Source organism: Aspergillus lucknowensis (assembly GCF_044049455.1).
Source record: "Aspergillus lucknowensis strain CBS 449.75 chromosome Unknown BJX67scaffold_8, whole genome shotgun sequence".
Taxonomy (NCBI): domain Eukaryota; kingdom Fungi; phylum Ascomycota; class Eurotiomycetes; order Eurotiales; family Aspergillaceae; genus Aspergillus; species Aspergillus lucknowensis.
The window spans coordinates 610,154-629,256 of record NW_027263552.1 but is presented as its reverse complement, the minus strand read 5'-3'; the positions used below and the strand labels follow the sequence as shown (position 1 = coordinate 629,256).

At 54.2% G+C, this 19,103-nt stretch overlaps 7 protein-coding genes across 7 annotated transcripts; 4 read left to right on the top strand and 3 right to left on the bottom strand.

Annotated features, from left to right (window-relative positions):
• Window positions 1-495: 495 nt before the first annotated feature.
• BJX67DRAFT_370679 (Zn(II)2Cys6 transcription factor) lies at window positions 496-2,865 on the top strand (the record flags this gene model as incomplete). Its single annotated transcript, XM_071030951.1, has 6 exons — window positions 496-543; window positions 709-824; window positions 872-1,146; window positions 1,193-1,623; window positions 1,676-1,936; window positions 1,987-2,865. The coding sequence occupies 6 exons, from the start codon at window positions 496-498 to the stop codon at window positions 2,863-2,865; spliced, it is 2,010 nt and encodes a 669-aa protein (XP_070888883.1).
• A 683-nt stretch (window positions 2,866-3,548) lies between these two features.
• BJX67DRAFT_378948 (oxidoreductase, short chain dehydrogenase/reductase family) lies at window positions 3,549-4,454 on the top strand (the record flags this gene model as incomplete). The annotated part of the gene is made up of 1 exon (XM_071032443.1): window positions 3,549-4,454. One exon carries the CDS (start codon window positions 3,549-3,551, stop codon window positions 4,452-4,454), a length of 906 nt encoding a protein of 301 aa, XP_070888882.1.
• On the top strand, window positions 4,370-6,427 carry BJX67DRAFT_347269 (uncharacterized protein). Its single transcript, XM_071028515.1, has 4 exons — window positions 4,370-4,958; window positions 5,048-5,124; window positions 5,182-5,265; window positions 5,329-6,427. Exons 1-4 carry the CDS (start codon window positions 4,759-4,761, stop codon window positions 5,796-5,798), a joined length of 831 nt encoding a protein of 276 aa, XP_070888881.1. The 5' UTR covers window positions 4,370-4,758; the 3' UTR covers window positions 5,799-6,427.
• BJX67DRAFT_391827 (LLM class flavin-dependent oxidoreductase) lies at window positions 5,280-7,220 on the bottom strand. Its single transcript, XM_071034858.1, has one exon. The coding sequence runs from the start codon at window positions 7,191-7,193 to the stop codon at window positions 5,862-5,864; it is 1,332 nt and encodes a 443-aa protein (XP_070888880.1). The 5' UTR covers window positions 7,194-7,220; the 3' UTR covers window positions 5,280-5,861.
• Window positions 7,221-7,225: 5 nt separating this feature from the next.
• Window positions 7,226-9,763, bottom strand: BJX67DRAFT_347265 (uncharacterized protein). The gene is made up of 3 exons (XM_071028514.1): window positions 9,020-9,763; window positions 8,371-8,964; window positions 7,226-8,315 (listed from the first exon to the last, which is right to left on the bottom strand). The coding sequence occupies exons 1-3, from the start codon at window positions 9,595-9,597 to the stop codon at window positions 7,526-7,528; spliced, it is 1,962 nt and encodes a 653-aa protein (XP_070888879.1). The 5' UTR covers window positions 9,598-9,763; the 3' UTR covers window positions 7,226-7,525.
• Window positions 9,764-9,818: 55 nt separating this feature from the next.
• BJX67DRAFT_347264 (uncharacterized protein) lies at window positions 9,819-10,504 on the bottom strand. The gene has a single exon (XM_071028513.1). The coding sequence runs from the start codon at window positions 10,482-10,484 to the stop codon at window positions 10,014-10,016; it is 471 nt and encodes a 156-aa protein (XP_070888878.1). The 5' UTR covers window positions 10,485-10,504; the 3' UTR covers window positions 9,819-10,013.
• Window positions 10,505-10,533: 29 nt separating this feature from the next.
• BJX67DRAFT_378944 (glycosyl hydrolases family 18-domain-containing protein) lies at window positions 10,534-16,216 on the top strand (the record flags this gene model as incomplete). The annotated part of the gene is made up of 8 exons (XM_071032442.1): window positions 10,534-11,059; window positions 11,109-12,658; window positions 12,709-12,818; window positions 12,868-13,048; window positions 13,100-15,049; window positions 15,099-15,420; window positions 15,470-15,687; window positions 15,743-16,216. 8 exons carry the CDS (start codon window positions 10,534-10,536, stop codon window positions 16,214-16,216), a joined length of 5,331 nt encoding a protein of 1,776 aa, XP_070888877.1.
• Window positions 16,217-19,103: the final 2,887 nt, after the last annotated feature.

The following is a 19,103-nucleotide window of genomic DNA, read 5'->3' as shown; positions in this document are numbered from 1 at the left end:
TTCATCTAGCAAAGAGGACGACAGAACATGGGGAGAGCAAGCGATAGTTTTGTATCGAATTTCTGTCATTGTAGTGGGATGGCTCGAGATTTTTCTATACTTTATGACAACAAGTCAGTTGCTGCTTCGGAATGAGCTTATCAGCAAAAAACTACCTCTCCATGCTCCCAGCGGAGTATGCCACGTGGAACAGGGTCTTCACAGACTTGACGAGGGAAGCGAAAGACAGAATGAAAATCCTCGTTGGGTCACAAAGACCTTCAATTCACGGAGTTGTATTTAACCGGTAAAATGGGACGCAACAACCGATGCAACGACCCAAGGCGACGAGAAGCAACCAGGGAGACAGGCACTACTCATTCGCTGGCGACCAGCCGGGGACCACGTGATTGTAAGCCACCTCCAGCGACGAAACAACCCCCTCCCTCAACACATTCCCACAGACGGTTTGGACAATTTGAGAGGCATCACAACAGTTGTTCTGCGTCCCTGACGATGCCAAAGTCCAGGAACCGACGATCTGAGCTTGATGAACTTCGAGCTGTGAGTTTCGTCCTCCGAAACGGTGAGTGGGTGGCTAATGAGCGCTAGTGCAAAGAGTGCCGGGTATGAGAGGGCCGACCCATATCTATCGTCACATGGCTTATGCAAGGGGATCTCCTTAGAAACGCAAGACGAAGGTACGTCAACCCGAGCTCAGCACTGAAGTGTCTGAAAGCTAAGAAGGCGCAGTGCTCTGGCACGAACCCATGCACATACTGCACAAGAGCCAACAAACCCTGTGTTTTTGGTCAGCGCCCATCTCGAACACCATTGACGAGAAAGTATGTGTTAGCGTGTATTGCGCCCGCCGAGTGCTTACAATGCAAAGGAATTTGAATGCTGCGGAGCTGCGCTGTTCGAACCTAGTATCGCTATTTCGAAAAATACATCCCGATATCGACATTGAAGATGCATTGCAAGGAGTGGGAAATGATGTCGCCAGATATTCTCTTCGACCTTCTGAAGTACACCAAACAATAGGCCCTTACATAGAGTCCCCCGATACAATCCACGATTATGAATGGAACGAGGCGTCGGCGGCCGGAGGCCTTCCAGATGGAATGGTGTCTCTACCAAGTGCAAGGGCAGATTCAGGATATCTCGGTATGTGTGCGGATGCCTCGAGTTTAACTTCCTAACACAATTCTAGGAACGAGCTCTGGAACCCGTCTGCTTGAAAATATTCCAGACCTGCTTCAGGAGCGGCCGCGTTCCCAACAGAGACAGGAGCCTATTTCCCCGCCACAATCAAATCAACTGGGAAGTCCCTCTCTGTTGCTACATTTTGCCGATACTGCTATTATGGGTAATCTGGTTGACGCGTACTTCTTGTGGTACAACAAGTCCTACCCGATCCTGCACGAGAGTATATTTCGAGAACGGTATCGCAACCGCCAGCAGCTTCACGCCAGTTCTAACTGGTACGTTATATTTTACCTAGTTCTCGCGATTGGTCATTGGATCTCGACCGAAAGGGCAGAAACTGGGGAGTGCAGATACTATATGGCCGCCAAGTCACGTATGTCAATGCAGATGCTGGAGTCGGGGAATCTGCCAGCCGTCCAAGCATTTCTTCTCATGGTAACCCACTAAATATTGATTCGGACTTATTGGCCTTGTTCTGACTTGTTAGGGTAACTATCTTCAGAAGCGGGACCGACCGAACACGGGGTATAATTATATTGGCATGGCATATCGGATAGCACTTGGATTGGGACTCCATCGCGAACCGCGTTCCGAGGTGGGACGCAATAACTTGTTAAATGAGCAGCGGAGGGCTGTTTGGTGGATTGTGTACGTCTTTGATAGCGGATTCGGCTTGACGACGGGAAGGCCGGTCATGGCTTCTGACTCTTTCATTGAAACGCGGCTTCCCTTAAATATAGATGATTCAGTAGGTGCCGTTGCAAGATAGTGACTTGAATTTTTGCTAACCTGGACGAGGTGTGCACCCTGGAATCGCCTCTCCCTGCTCCAGCAAATCATCCCACTACATACTCCGCTATCGTCGCACTGGCACGCTTAGCATCCATTGCAAATACAATTTCCAGCGATATCCTTTCGGCGACGAACAACCGTCCTTTTGACCTCAAAACCCCGCGCTCCATTGACCAGCAGCTCAGAACCTGGAAGCTGTCGCTTCCTGCTTACTTTACAACCCAAGACGTACCAGATTGGTTTCGCGGTCCACGCGCGGTCGTCCGATGGAAAGAACAGAACCTGCGGATGTTGCTGTGGTGGGGAAGCCAGCGTCTCTCTCGGCTTCCTCCCGAACGCGAGGAAGCCTTGAACCTGTGTTATTTTTCGGCAGTGGAATCGATTCAGGATGTTACGACGTTCTGCATGGATCATCCCAATGCCATCCACGCAGGCCTTAGTTGGTACGCCACGTACTTTCTCTTCCAGGCCATTGTGGTCCTCAGTATCCATCACCTCCAACCACTTCTATCAGCCGACGCTGCTCCGACGATGGCTAACGAGGGACTCTGGGTTTCGTCGATCTCGAGAGCGCGCGAGTGTTTGGGCTCATTAGCTCAGACTAACAGGGCAGCAACCCGCTGCCTCAGCGTCCTCGATCGCATACAGAAGCGCACCGAGTCGGGCGGTCCTGAAGGACCACAGGCGGAATATCAGCCGGGCGCAGTGAACGAATCCAGCGGCGGAATTGCCCATCCCACGCATTTAGCGATAGACCCTACTTTGCATATGTTGTTTGAAGATGCCACGTGGGAGAGTGACTTGTTCGAGGGTTTACACGGGTTTCCGGGCACAGACGAGATGAACTTCTTCGACTATGCCGCGGCGAATGCTGCGACAATCTAACATCTTAGAGAAGGTGGCTCGGAGGTCATACCCGCTGCAACCACCGTAGAGCGATGATCGGACAACCGTGGGCCGATGCCAACAATTAACCATGCATACAACACAGGATGCCTTGGTTGTGTAGGCCAACCTCCGCATGTTATCACAGATATTTAAACCCTCATTACACTATGGCCCACAACTTCAAAAAACCGGTCTTGTCTCCTCTACGGCTCTTTCGATGCTCATCTCGGCAATCGCCCACCCCCAGGTCTAACCGATACTCACGAAGTCATTGTAGCAATCCCCTATAGAGATGTCTGCGGCTGCTATGCACGACTTCATCATCACTCCAAATCAAGGCCAATGACTGACGAGTCTGGTGTGAGCAGGTCCCTGCCGCGTCCGTCGGGTGAGACATCTCCGAAGCCTGGTGACAGGGTCGCTCGAGGCGCAGGAGATGGCAGGCGAGAAAGGGGACGAAGACGCTGATCGAGTGGCCAAGATGAATTTCATACGGAACCCAGATTATCGAGATCCATCTTGATATCCGCAGGACACCGGAACGCAGAGCACCGATGCGATCGATGGACTGTCGGCCGATGTGGGTGGACAACTGAATGCGGGGAACGCCGAACCATATAAACCCCTCCCATCCACAGCTTTCGTTCATCCAGAGAGCAAACCGACGTTACATCAACACAATGTCCACCGTTACAGACCGAGATGCCCTCACAAAACGCGAGGTCCCGTCCATGGTTCTCAGCGACGGCAGCCCCTCCTCCATGACCGCACCCCCAGGACCCACCAACATCTCCGACCCCGCAGCAGCAGCACATACCCGCTTCTCGGTAACAGGCAACGCAGTGGTGACCGGCGGCGCAGGTACACTGGGCCTAACAGCCTGCACAGCTCTCCTCGAGCACGGCCTCTCAGGCCTCATGATCCTCGACAGAGACCCGTCTACCTCAGAAACCGAGATCAACGCCCTCCGCAGCCGGTTCCCCGCTGCCAAGATCCACTCGGAAAGCGTCGACGTCACAGACGAAGCGGCCGTCGAGGCCGTCTTCACGACTACTGCAGTTCTTCTAGGATCGGTAGATATCCTCCTCTGCTTCGCGGGGATCGTCAACTGCGCCGACGCACTCACCATGCCGATCGCGCAATTCCGAACCGTCCTCGACGTCAACACCACGGGTTCCTTTATCGCGGCTCAAGCCGCCGCCCGCCGCATGGTGAGCCAGGGCACAGGTGGGAGCATCACCTTCATCGCGTCGATCTCGGCGCACCGGGTAAACTACCCGCAGCCCCAGGTCGCGTACAACGTCTCGAAGACGGGCGTGCTGATGCTCAAGTCGTGTCTCGCAGCGGAGTGGGCGCGGTACGGGATCCGGACGAACAGCATCAGCCCTGGGTACATGGATACGATTCTCAACGAGGGGGACGGCTTAACGGAGCATCGCCGGATCTGGACAGAGCGGAATCCATTCGGGCGGATGGGGTCGCCGCGGGAACTCGCGGGGGCTGTGGTGTTGCTCTGTAGCGCTGGGGCAGGGGGGTACATCAACGGGGCGGACCTTGTGGTTGATGGGGGTGGTATTGTTTTCTGAGCGGAGGGGTTTGCACTTCCCCCGCATCGAATTCGGATAAAAGAGCGGATAAATCTCTCTTGTTTCATGTTAACCATGCGCTTTTTTGTCCTTAATCTGGACAACTTGCCTTGGGTGGCTTCGTCGGCCGACAGATCCCCGATGCCCACCCTCCTTCCCCGCTATACCCCCACTACACGATATCGCCGCCAGAAGCCATAAATAGTGGTCCACCCAGCGACCTTGGAGACCAATCCACTTCCAAATCCTCTTTCTCAGAAGATACCTGCATCGAGTACAAAGACCACATACGTATACCACCAAGATGTCCATGACAATCGCAGACAGCGCGCGCGAACGCGATGGCTTCCCGCGCCCAACGCCAAGCATCCCCTCCAACGTCCTCGAGCAATTCAAACTGACCGGCAAAGTCGTCGTCGTGACCGGGGCCGCCGACGGAATTGGATATGCCGTTGCCGAGGGGATGGCTGAGGCTGGTGGCGATGTTGCGCTGTGGTATCGGTCGTGAGTTCTGTTCCTCTGTCACCCTTTACAAGTGGTGCACCCTGGACTTCCCGGTGGATGTGGAATGTCTACTAAGTATCTCGGGGAAGGAACGATTCTGCGGTGGCGAAGGCTGAGGGGTTAGCGAAGGCCCATGGTGTGCGGGCTGTTGCGTATAAGGTCGATGGTAGGTATTCCTCGTGTCCCTGGCTATGCGCCCAAGTACAGAGCTAAAGATTGGCAGTAACCGACCCCGAAGCCGTGCAGCAGGCCATAGCAGACGTCGTCCGTGACTTCAGCAGGATCGACGTCTTCGTCGCTAACGCCGGTACCTGCCACCCAGATCCTCCTGATGGTATCCAATGCAGAAACAATTAACAGGTGTACGCAGGAACGGGCATCTCAAAAGGTCTCCTGCATACCACCCTCGAAGAATACCACATGCAGCTATCAACCAACGTCACGGGCGTCGTCCACTGCGCAAAGTACGCAGGCGAGCTCTTCGCCAGCCAGGGCACTGGCAACCTCATCATCACCTCCAGCATGAGCGCGCACATCGTCAACGTGCCCCTCGACCAGCCGATCTACAACGGGACCAAGGCCTTTGTGACGCAGTTTGGGAAGTCGCTTGCGCGCGAGTGGCGGGAGTTTGCGCGCGTGAATATTGTCTCTCCGGGGTTCTTTGATACGAAGATGGGCGCGGCGCCGGAGGTGATGCAGGAGGCGTATCGCTCGGCGGTGCTGGGGAGGCAGGGGGATGTCAAGGAGATCAAGGGGCTGTATCTCTACTTGGCGAGTGAGGCGTCGAGCTACATGACTGGGAGTGATGTCTTGATAGATGGGGGGTATGTTCTCCCTTGACTTGTGATGTACATAGACCGCAGCGTAGAAGTCTGCCCGAAGTGCCCCATATTTATGCCGATATCAAGAGAAGAAGCGGTTCGCCGGCCTGGGCAGCCCGAGATGCTCTCGCAGCGTGGATCCTGTATACTCCTGCCGGAAGAGGCCTCTGCGCTGCAACTCCGGCACGAGCCTCTGCGTGACATCGTCCAGCCCCTGCGGCAAGAAGGGGAACACAACCGTGAAGCCATCCGATGCCTCCTCCCTCAGCCAAACGCCCATCTCCTCCGCAATCGTCTCCGGCGTCCCCACAAACGCAAGCCCCGAATACCCGCCATACCGCTGCGCCAGCTGGCGCACCGTCAGCCCCTCGTCCTCCGCGAGCTTCACCACCCCCGCCCGACTCGTATGGCTCGCATTCGTCGGCGGCAGCGCCTCCTCCGCCGGCAGAGCGCCATCCGGATCGAACCCGGACGCATCCGCACCCAGCGCAACAGACAGCGACGCAATCGCGCTATCATAATGCACCAAACTATCAAGCGCAAGCCTCTTCGCCCGCGCATCCTCAACACTCTCACCCACAATCACCAGCGCCGCAGGCAAGATCTTCACCCCGTCCCTGCTCCTCCCCGCCGCCACAGCCCGCCCCTTAATATCCGCATACAGCGCCCTTGCCCCCTCCAGATCCCTCGGCGAGCAAAACACTACCTCCGCCGTCTCCGCCGCAAGCTGCCGCCCGGCCTCGGACTGCCCCGCCTGCACAATAACCGGCCACCCCTGCACGGGGCGCGCGATATTCAGCGGCCCACGCACCCGCAGCTCGTCGCCGCGGTGGTCAAGCACGTGCATTTTGCCCGGGTCGAAGAACACCCCCGTCGCGGCGTCACGGATGAACGCGTCGTCCGCAAAACTATCCCACAGCCCTGTGACGACGTCGTAGAATTCCCGCGCGCGCTTGTACCGCTCCCCGTGCGCGACGTGCTCGTCGCGCCCGAAGTTCTTCGAGGACTCTGGGTTCCCTGTTGTCACGATGTTCCAGGCTGCGCGGCCGCCGCTGAGGTGGTCGAGGGATGCGAAGCGGCGGGCGATGTGGTAGGGTTCGTCGTAGGTTGTTGAGGCGGTGGCTGCGAGGCCGATCTTGTCGGTTACCTGGGAGAGGGCGGAGAGGAGGGTGAAGGGCTCGAAGGAGGTGACGGTGTGGCTGCGTTTCAGGGCTTCGAGGGGCATGTTCAGCACGGCGAGGTGGTCGGCCATGAAGAAGGCGTCGAATTTGGCGGCTTCGAGCTTCTGGATGAAGGACTTGAGGTGTGCGAGGTTGAAGTTTGCGTCCGGGTAGGAGCCTGGGTAGCGCCATGCGCCGGTGTGCAGGCTGACGGGGCGCATGAAGGCCGTCAGATGGAGTTGTTTTTCGGGCATTTTAGTACGTTCTGGAGTATGTGGATATCCAGGTCAGGGATAGCAGTGGTGGTGAACTGATGCTTTTTTATAGGGCTGATCTATAGGGCTGATTACAAATTCATCAGCATGGCGTAATCGTTCCCGCAAGCACGACATGAGGGGCAAGTCGATTCTCTTAGGGACTGTATAGATATCTAACACACAGCAGGCCGAGATAGCCTCTAACCTTTCAAAAGAACTCACGTCTCTGTATTAAGACTCAAGATCACCAAATGAGTAGAAAGAATACATATACACCCTCACTCAGAATATACACAACCCCACCTCACTTTGTCCAGCTTATAACTGGCCTACCCACTAACCGCAATACAGTAATACGTATCCTTCTGGAACATAGTCGAACACTCCTTACCACCCTCGCCGAGAACCGTGTTCCACTCATACAGCTGCTCCGGCGTGATTCCGTGGTCCTTCGCAAAGTCCACGCAGTTGTCGCCCTCCTCGGCCATTGCGTAGTCGCTGCAGTTGTCCGGGATGCTGCCAGTTTGAGTAGGGGATGGGGCTCCATCTGAGCTCGTGGTTGTACTTGTGGGGTCCGTCGAGGTAGTGGACGTCGATGTCGACGTCGACGTGGGCGGTGGCGTTGGCGTTGGTGAGCTTGTTGATGTGGTTTGCGTTGTCGACGAGGTAGTGCTAGTACTAGTACTGGTAGAAGTCGGTATCGGCGTCGAAGTCGGAATTCCCGACGAAGACCCAGGCGCACCCCCACCACGAAGACAATACCGATAGTCCTCGCTGAACGAGCAGGTAGTACTATTACTGTTCACGCCCTTGAGGGACGGATTCCATTTCTGCAGGTCCGCCGCGCTAACATCGAAATAGTCCTGCACCACCCTGCAGGCGCTATAGCCCGGGATGTTGTACTGCAGCTCCCCGCCGTTGATGTAGCTGCTGCATTGCTTAGTCGTCCCGGGGGCGAGAGGTAGGGTGTCGGGGTTCAATATGGGAGTGTATGTCGAGTCGGGCAAGTCGTCCCACGGCCTCGAGACCGTAGGCATGTACCCTGGCGCGCCGGGATAGTTGTCGATGTCCCCCACCGGGAGAACACAGTAGCTGTCGCCGGCAATGAAGTTTGTGCAGCTAGATACGCCGGATTATTAGCATCTTACAAGTAATATGGGGCTTATAAACGTACTTCTCATTCAAGCCAGGGTTCAGGATCAGGAAGTTTTCACGCGAGATACCAGCATCCTGCGCAACGCCCGTGCAGTTCTCGCCCTTCTCGACAACATGGTACTTTCCACAGTCCTTCGTGGTATTGGTAGCAATGTTAGTTGGAACAGGCACGGCTGAGGTAGCCGTCGGAGGAGTCGTAGGAGTTCCGATCGCCGTGGAGGGAGGATGATACTTGTCACCAGGCTCATCCAGACAGATCTCAGTGCCAATGGTCCGGTTGAAGTTGTAGCATCCCCCGTCGATCCACGGGTTATAAGAGCGGAGCTGCACGGTCGTAATCCCATGCGCCTTTGCGACGCTCTTGCAGGTGTCACCATCCTGAACCGTATACACGGTGCACGTGTTCTTGATGCAGAGCTCGCCCTTCGTTGGGAAGTTGGCGCAGTAGGCCTGCAAGTGGTTGTCCAGGAGAAGCTGGAAGGTGGCGACGTTCTGCGACTTGGCGACGGAGTTGCATGTATCGCCTTCCTTGATGGTGTATTTGGTGCCGCTGCAAGATTCGCTGGTTGGTGTCGCTACCGGGGAGGAGGAGGGAGTAGGCGTAGGGGTGGACCTTAAAAAAGTCAGCCTGAGAGCACGGGTATAACCGGGGGATTATTAGAGCATACGTAGGCAGAGGCGTTGGAGTGACCGTCACTGGGTATCCAGTGTATCCGCAAGAAGAAGTAAAGCTAGGATAAGCACTCGAATAGACCTCCGGTCCACTCCCATAGGGATACTGAGCCTCTTGTCGGAGCTTAAGAAGCAGACACTTGTTGCACTCGTCGCCGCCATTCTGCGTGATGTTGCCGAGAACGATATTGCAGTACTGGCCCTCGTTCTTCAGACAGGTCTGTTGGAATTCAAAAAGCAGAGAGCTCGCGATTGCAGAGATCGGGAGCTCCGTTCCCCAGTCGTTGATGTACGTGACATCGGGGCATCCCTCCGTCACGCTCTTCTCGTAAGCCTGCAATTCGTCCCGGCACTCGGTTGTGCAAATGATGTCGAGGCCATGCTGCGAGTAGAAGTTGTTCGAGCTCAGTCCGCGAACGGCCGGTGAGCACGAGGTGAAGTTGGTCGCTAATGCGTCCGCGCACTTCTCCTCATAGTCTCCGACACTGCTGTCCGGGAAGGGCTGCCAGGATAAAACGAGCGTACAGAGCGAAAGAAAAATCGCATGCCACAGGGCTGAACGAATGACTGCCATGGTGGGAAACGTAAAATGAGCGGAATATGCCTCAAGATGGGCGCACACTGGCGTTGGGAAAAACAGAAGTTACCGCTTCTGTTTATACCTCGTAATCTCCTGGCCGATAATCGGTTGTCCGTCTTGCAACCAGGAATTCTCCTCCATCCAGCCCCGGGCTGAATTTTCACCCCTGACTGACCGGAACAAACATCGGGTGCAACCCTTCCCTTGTCCCTGGCGTCCCGTGTGCACTGCCCTGTCCGCAACCTCAGCCTCGGCGACCCCATAGCTGATCTCGCCCCCACAGCTTGGCCCCCAATTCGGGCCTCGCTTGCAGGTCTTGTCAAATCTTTGCTCACGCCAAAAGGCGCCCCCACCGACGGCGCCCTCTTGGCATTCTTGGAAGTCTCCGGAGGAGGACAACGGCACGGATTTCAGCCTCGCCCCGCCGTTTCGGAACTAGAAAGTGGAGCCGCGCTGACAGGGGACGAACCACTCACCGGCCTCTCATCTTGCACAAAAGCTTCGCGCTGCAAAACAAGCTGACAAGCGCAGCGCGAAGACAAGGTCCGAGTCCGACAAGCTCGAACCGGAGCCACGATCAGCAAAATACCCGCTTTAAGGCCCCCCAAGCCAATGCCTTTGTGTGCTGATCTCAATTCACGGCACTTCAGCTGCACCCGCGGTCCTGTCCGCGGCAGCTTGGGAATTTGGAATTTGCAGAGATGGCGCCATGTAACAGTCCCACACGGGAAAATTCCGATGTTTCCAGCTGGGCAGAGGAGGCTGTGTGTCTGCTCCGGAGTCGGTGCTGAAGACAAGGACGAGGAGTGGTTGGAATGGCTCCCCCTGCAGAAGGCTTGGTACATATGAAGCGCAGCACACCCGTTGGGTCCGAAGGTCATCCACTCTTTTCCCTCGTTCCGTACTGTTCAGGACGTTCGTTCATTCAGGATGGCTCGCATACTGTGCCTTTCCCTTCTTTTCTTTTTCTTTTTAGCCAATGCCCTCGCGGCAAACAACGTCTTCAAGGAACTCGGTCTCTCCTCCAACCCTGTTACCTATCTTTTGTCAGACGAGTACTCCTGTGATGAAGACAAACCCTGTGAAAATGGCGCCTGCTGCGGAAAATCCGGTTTCTGCGGCTTCGGCGAGACGTACTGCGGGACGACCGGGGAATCGCCTAACGACGCCTGCTGGAGCAACTGCGACGCACATGCAGAGTGCGGCAAGGACGCAAAAGAGCCCGGCACGAAATGTCCCTTGAATGTGTGCTGCAGTGAGTTTGGGTTCTGCGGGACCACCGGGGACTTCTGCGGCGACGGGTGCCAGAGCGGGTGTGAGCAGCCAGGGTCTGGTGCGTCGTCGGGGAATGTCCAGCAACGGATTATTGGGTACTATGAGGCGTGGAATTATGAGAAGGAGTGTATGGGGATGAATATTAAGCAGATTCCCGTGGAGAGTCTGACTCACGTCAACTGTATGTCCCGTGGCTCTGCTGTCTTGTGGGTTGGTACTGACTGAGATAGATGCCTTCGCCTATATCTCTCCCGACGACTATGAAATCGGGCCCATGCCCGACGTCCCCGAGAAGACCCTGACGGATTTCACAGCTCTGAAGGAGCGCAACCCTCAGGTCGTCCTGGGTGTGTCCCTCGGCGGCTGGACATTCAACGACAACCACACAGACACGCAGATTGTCTTCGCTGACCTCGCCTCCACCAAGGAGAAGCGATCCAAGTTCATCAAGAACCTGCTCTCCTTCATGCGCCACTACGGCTTCGACGCCGTCGACATCGACTGGGAGTACCCGGGTGCACCGGATCGCCAGCCGCCTGACTGGGATAGCAAAAATGACGGCAAGAACTATGCGAAGCTCATGCAGGAAATCCGCAAAGCCTTTGACGATGAGGGGCTGGAATTTGAACTCTCCTTCACGGCCCCGACATCGTACTGGTATCTCCGCTGGTTCGAAATCGAGGCCATGGTCAAGGCCGCTCACTACATGAATCTCATGAGCTACGATCTCCACGGGATCTGGGACGCCAATAACACGATTGGCAAGCATGTCCTCGGCCACACCAACCTCACAGAAATTGACCTCGCTCTGAACCTGCTCTGGAGAAACAACATTCCCGCGGATAAAGTGAACATGGGTCTTGCGTTCTACTCGCGCACCTTCGAGCTCAAGGACAAGAAATGCGATATCCCGGGCTGTGTGTTCAAAGAAGGCGGCAAGAAGGGTGGCTGCACTGATACTACCGGTATCCTTGCCTACAGCGAGATCATTGATATCATCGCCGAAGACGACATCACTCCCGTCTACGACAAGGAAAACGCAATCAAGTACCTGATCTGGGATGAGAATCAATGGATCTCGTACGACGACCAGCAGACTTTCCAGCAGAAGATCAAGTTTGCGAACGAGAAGGGTCTTGGAGGTCTCTTGATCTGGGCTATTGATCAGGATGACCGCAATCGCGATGCACTGCGCGGAGTGCTCTACCCGCAAGACCTCGTTGCGACAGATAGCATTGGAGACGATACGAGCTACTGGGAGGAGCAGCACCCTGGTGACTGCTCCACGACTGAGTGCGGCAAGCCTTGCGGCCCTGGGCTGATCGAGATGACCTCGTTCGGGTGTCCCGACGGCGGCGACAAGGGCGATTCACGCATCTGCTGTCCTATAACGTCCGCTCCCGATCCGAAGACCTGTGCCTGGCGTGGAAACCCGAGTCTCTGTAACGGACAGTGCCACGGTGGTGAAGTCGCTCTCGCCTCAGCCGTCGATGGCGGCAACGGACACTGCTCTGATGGTCGGCAGTTCTACTGCTGTCCCATCCCTGAGGTCGCCGCTGGTGGGGGGATCAATTGTGGCTGGAAAGACCAGTGTTCAGATGATCAGGAGCTGCTCACCTTCGCGGGCACATTCTTGACGACTGTTTCGGATATTCTCGACTTTACTGGGTTGTGGGGCCAGGCGCTGGCTGACGCCTTGGATGACATCGAGATTGACAATATGCGGCAGTACTGCTGCTCCAAGGAGGAGATCAAGAATTGGAAGGACTGTTACTGGGCTGTGCGTTCCCCAGTTCCCTTTGGTAACCAGCATTGCCTAACCCGCAGCAGGGACGAGGTGGACGTGGCATCTATAGCTGCGATGATAACCACTGCGAGACTGGTATCGACGTAGACCTTACATTAAGCCCTTACGGTGAAGGAGAGGACTGTTTCCCGACGTGGGTTCTCCAAGGCTGAAAAATAGCGATCGCTGCTAACACTGTCCAGTGTCCGCCAACGAGCCTTCTGCTGTACCCCTGCCAGCGGCGAGACGCTGTTCCTCCCGGTTCCCTTGGAATATCTTTTCGAGGACCCTCCAGACGATGCTTCTGATCCGGATTTCAATCTCCAAATTGACGATACTTGGGGCACCGGCGAGTCGCAAGTAGATGAAGAAGATGAGCCCGATGTAAGTCCTTGCCCATATGATCTCATATTTCAACAGAATTGACATTGTTAGGACGCCTCATTCGGTTTCGTCGTCATCACAGCTGCCGACCAAGTGAAAGTCTCCCTTGACAAACGCGACGGGTCCTCCTGGGAGCTCATGGACTGTCCGGACACGGAGAGCGAAGAGGCTCACACAATCCGGATGGTCTGTGCCGACTCCAGCCCCGACAACAATTGCGACCACATCCACCGCGGCTATGGTGTCCCCGGCACGATCCTCCAAATGCCCGACCGGTGCGGACCTGGTCGGTACGCCGTCGCAAAGTCGTTTGAGCTTTCCCAGAACCAGTCTCTTCCGGGCCATCTCGCGAAACGCGATCTGAATGATGCGTCTGTGTATGACCTCACCTTCGACTATGACTTCAAGCGTGTCCCCCGCGATTTTGGAGACCCGCAGATGCGTATTGATTTTAGTAACCAGCCTGGGTATTGGGATGCTGTTGTTGATCGACCTGCGGACGATGATGAAGAGAGGCGCGCTCACCGTGTGAAGCGTGATGAGGGTGGGTATCATAAGAACCGCAAGCGGTGGCTGGAGGAGGAATGGCGCGATGCCTACCACTTCGGTGGCATGGATCGCGAGAGTCTGCATAAACGGTGGTTTGGCGAGAGCGTCCTCAACTGGCTTGCGAATCTCATCTCCACGGGCCAGGCAGAGGTTACCGAAGAGCTGAACCACCGCGTTTCCGAGAAGGTTGAGCTCCTTCTCATTGACCAGCAGTTTGGACCCTGTGATGTCGGTGGAGTGCAGGCGCAGGCGAATATCAAATCCTCCATTACGGCGGAACTGGAGGTTGAGACCTCGTTCGGTCTTACTATCATCACTACGCTCTCGCTCCACGATGGTCTCGATCTGAGCAAGTCATACCTCTACTTCAAGAATGCGGGTGAAGTCAAGGCGATTTTCGAGTTGGATGCCGTTGCGTCTCTTACGTATTCAACTGGTGATATCAAGCTGATCGGTTTGGATAACTTCCCCGGTGCCACATTCCGCGTTCCAGGAGTTGTCACTATCGGACCGAACCTCGCCGTCTACGCTTCCGCCGACGCTTCCCTCGTCTTGGCTGGTCACCTGGAGGCAGCCGTCACCCTAGCCTCATGGGAGATCCAGCAAACTTACCCCGAGAACGATGAACACCCCCCCGAAACTCTCGATGACCCAGACCGCAAAGCAGACACCGTGGGCAAACCCTCCTTTGACGCATCTGTGTCGGCCAACGGCGAGATCGCCCTTCACCTGAAGCCCACTGTGACATTTGGAATTGTCTTCGACGACAAATGGGGGGTCGATCGGTGCGCCGTGGACCTCGTTCTAGACGGCTACGTGATCGGACACGCGGAAGCGAAATACGAACACAATGGCGATAACAGCTGTCCCTTCAGCTATGGGATCGACGCCGGGTCGAAGATCTATGCCCAACTCGAGGCGCCCGACCTCTTCGACTGGGGTGGTCAATATCGCTATACGCTTGCCGAAACGCCGCGGAAACAGATCACAGGGTCCGACTGTCCGGGCGATTCATCGAAGGATCTGAGGAGATGGATTGATGGTGGCAATGCGACAGGGAGTTACTTCTCTCCTGGCGTCGGCACAACTCACTACAAACGAGACACACTTACACTCGGTCCGCTGGTTACTGTTCCAGACAGCTTCCTCGAATGCCCAGGAGAAGGCGGTGGCGGTGGTAATAAGTGTGTAATGTGCTCTATGTACGGAGATGACGAAGATGATGAAGACTCCCTTCTCGGGAAGCGTCAGGACGATGGAGACTCGTGTCCGCTCTACCCGCCCGGAGATGACGAGAAATGCACCGACGATGGGGGGTCCCTACTAGAACGTGCAGTGGGGAATACTGACAAGCATATGACACTATCGTTCGTGAATGGCGGGCGGAAGTTCACTTACCTCAGGTACCCTAGTTGCAATGCGAAGATAGACGGACCCCCCAATGTGGCCAAGGTATGCCCTTATCTCGTGGCCATGGAAATCATTCGGCTAATGAACGTAGTGGTACCTCCCCGAATTCATGCTCTCGAGCTCGAAGGACCCGAACGACAAGACGCGCTGCTCCGCCAAAACCGTCAAGCAGAATACCATCAAGAGCTCCACCGGCGTCTACCAGGTCAACGGACTCAAGGGCCTCCCAGCATCCGCTTTCCGATCGGAGCATGTCTTCGAAGTACACTTGGTCAAGCACTTCCTCGAATGGGTCTGTGGGGGTAGAGGTGAGACAACTTACAGTTTGCCGGGCTCGACCTTGAAACCCAAGTTGCCTTTCCCGAGCGACTGGACGCGCCCTGATGCGAAGTGGTGTGAGGCTGTTTTTGGAGGTGCGTCCCTCAGAAAGCCTGTGTCTTCGTACAGACTAACAGAAAGTAGGACCCTCTGGTGGTATGCAGTGGTCGAGGAGCAATGGAGCCTCAAAGAAGAACTGGGTAATGCATACGGCAGATGTGCTCGGGAGCAACCTCAACCCTGATCTCCTGGTTCTCTACCACGATAAGCCGAACGGGGTGAAGAAGACAATCACCGAAGGACACCTGACACGGTTGCCGAGCAACCCGAAGACGAAGGACCTCGCGGAAATGATCATGATGGTATTCCCTCTCTCCCCGCTCCCCTTGATAAGTTAGCCAGTTCTAACGAGAGCAGAGCGCCACTGTCTTCGACTACCTCCAGACCCTCAAAGAGAAGTGGATGAAGCCTAGCCAGGACATTGAGAAAATCAGTGACGAATTCGACCGTCAATACACTGAGCAATACTATAACAACCCCCCGCCAGGCAATGCCCTCAAGTATCCCAAGGCCCCTCGCGACGTGAAACACTGGGGACTACGTACGCTGTGGTGCTACTGGATCGACAGACACATGGCCCTAGTTGAAGAGAGTCAGGCAGCGTGGTGGACGGCAGCCAAGTCATCGATGCAGGGGCTGGGAACGAATGACCAGAGCGCACTCGACTTCGTCCAGCAGACCATGACATCTGGTGCAGCGGCAGCGAGTAAGTTCAAGTTCCCGCAGAAATACGCGGGCAGTCCGCTCCCTGGGAATCCGTTGAGTGCGTCGAACCAGCACAGTCGGTATGGCATGTGGGGAGATAATCAATTGGGCAAGCTGGGTATGTAAAGCTGGGGGGATATTATTAGTAACTTTTTCTTGTGGATACTTTTGAGTTGTACACAAATATTCTGTCTCATCTTACCTTCCCAATCTACCCATTATGGATAGTGTCCAGGACATTTGGCGTCCGCAGCGAGAGAAAGGGGCGAAGGAATGGGCGACTCCAGCTGGATGGGATGCCAGGGCGGTGCAAGACAGATTCCGCCATAAGACAACTCGGAACCTTGAACCCGAGCAGATTTCTTGTCCCGATGCAAGCATTACTGCAATTCCAATGATTGATTTGATAGATCCTGATACAAGAATAGCCGTTCTTGAAAGCATCAGGACACTTAACATGGGCATTCTGCCCGGGTCGATCTTTGAAGTTCTTCCTGTCCCACTCAAAATGGCGTTCTTTACTGCGCCACAGCTTGGTGCCAAGACATGGACTACTTCGATGTGGACCTCGACAGCGCTAATTTGGATCTCATGGCTATCAAAAAGAACTGCGCCTGAACAGTGGAGAGACTTCCAATTCTCAGAACATCGTTTGTGCATGTTCGAGGAAAATATTGGCAACTTGTCCTGAACCAGGTTGATTCACCCTTTGAGATTGAAAATGTGCCTGAAGATCTTGACGGCTTTCTTTCACGAATATGACTTGAATGCCTTGAAACAGCTATCCAAACACCAACCTCCTCGAGCTATTATATTATTCAGTCATGGCATTCAAGCAAATCGGTTGGCAGTGCGCCTGCAAAATGCCCAAAATGCCGCGATATCGATGCAGATTATCTTCAAATCTCTACTAGAAAGCCCTGGGCTGGCCTTGTCCACAGACTCACCATTGTTTTCCCAATTCATGTGTTACATTTCCCAACAACGCCCGATGGCTATTTCATATTGGAATGAACTTCTCCAAGGAGCCCGCATAACAAAGATCAAACCCAAGCTACGTCCAAGCATTGATATCCATGAGCCGAAACCTCTCGATGTCCATGACCATGCAGACCTACCATCGCTCCCTGACACGTCAATTATGATCTCAACTATAGTGTAATAGTAGAGAGTGAGTACTTGCCAGCAAGTCCACAGCAAAGGGGTAGATGCGCAATAAATTGAAATCAAGGAGGAGCTGTTGGTGAGGCACACGGAGGATTGATGTGATTAGGTATCCTTGCCCTTCAAAGCCAAATAGCAATATCACTCCCATCAGCGATTAAAAAGGGCCTATTAAGCGAATACTAGTATCATCGTAGTCCATGAGAGGGATTTTGCAGCCCTGATTCTTGCACCAGGAAGGGCCGAACCTGTAAGACTGACCCACTTACCCAAGTGGTTCAACCATGATATCCTAATCAGGTAATACCCCCGGCTACCCGACATAGGTAAGGTTCCCAAGGTCAGCTTCCATATTTGATCTGTAATCTACCCTTAGCAATTTATATAGATACGTCCTAGAATTTCTTATAATACTTATAGTTAACTTATTCATACTTAGGGCTGTATTTTAGGTGATTAGTATATCTATTATTATACTATGCATCGGGATAGCATGGATTATTAGATCCTGACTTTAGTACAACCTCAAAATGGATGTTTTCACAGCTCTCATTCCTAGTTGATTAAGTATTTCTCTTGGTTGGACTTTCTTCTTTGTATGTCTGCAGCCAGCAAGTGCTACGGTCATAGAGGGTAGGCTCCTTACACAGTTACCGACGTCCACTTCCAAACACACCTTCAGTAACGAACCGAAATCCTTGCTTCCTTGTTACATGGCGAGACAGCATATATTATGTCTTCAAGAGGCACACAATCTCATCACGGATATCAAAAACACTACTGACATTTCCCGGGAAGACGTGTATAATGCTGCAGTATTCGAAGACAAGGCTGCTACGGAATTCTGTAGGGCATTTTGGCTTAACCAAATTGTGCCGTGCCAGCCTTTGTAGGAAAATCTTCCCGAAAAGTCAGGCCAAAAGCGCTGCATTTCTCGCTCAACTGGACCACGGATTTTCTGCTGTATATACTCGTCTGTGAGGTTTCTTTTTAGCAGCTCGCTAGCCTTATCGGGTGTGTCGAATGAACCTAGGATAGTGAAAGCTCCATGCGTGGGTATATAGTTTCGCTGAGGGCCGGAGGTAGTTAGGTCATCAATTGCGGGCATGAGGCAAGGGAACCAGCCATCCATGCAAATAAAAGAAATCGGCTTGTTTGACGTTGGTGCCTTGTCTTGATACTCTAGGGCCACACATGTCTGATATGTATAGGGGAAATAGACTGATGAGGTGGGATTCGAGAGAGCCTCGGGGACAAAGTGATGAAATCCGGTGCAGTTGATAGCAACATCGACTACTGATCGACTGGACGTCGCGCCGGTGCGCTCGAACTCAATCGCCACGGCTGTCAGTCCGGTACTCGGATTCAGAACCTGCCGCATCTTAACGACTGTTGCATTTAAGAGAGTTTCAATTCCCATTCTCGTGATGACTGCTTCGAACCAATTCCGGATTGGAGGACCGATAGCAATACTCGGCTCGTTAAGCTCAAAAGCACAGCTGATATCTGCGAAGCCGTAGATATCGGGATCGACACGCCTGCAACAAGAGCTCTCCATGCATACGTCCTGAAATACGGTATCTGAGACCTTTGATGAAGCGTTTTCCGAGTCACGAATTCCATTCCCATAAATGGAAAACTCATTGTCAGTGACAAAGTGTCCATACTTGGCGATGCAGCGATCGAAGCTAACATGGTTTGTCAATATGCTGTGGCATTCCTCATTTCAATATATCAGGTAGTTGCTTTTCTGGCAATTAAGGCGCGTAGCCTTGGAGCGAGGATAATTGGGTCCTAGACGAGTGTCAGAGGGGTTTGCACTCTCATATAGACTGGCTGTCAATTTATC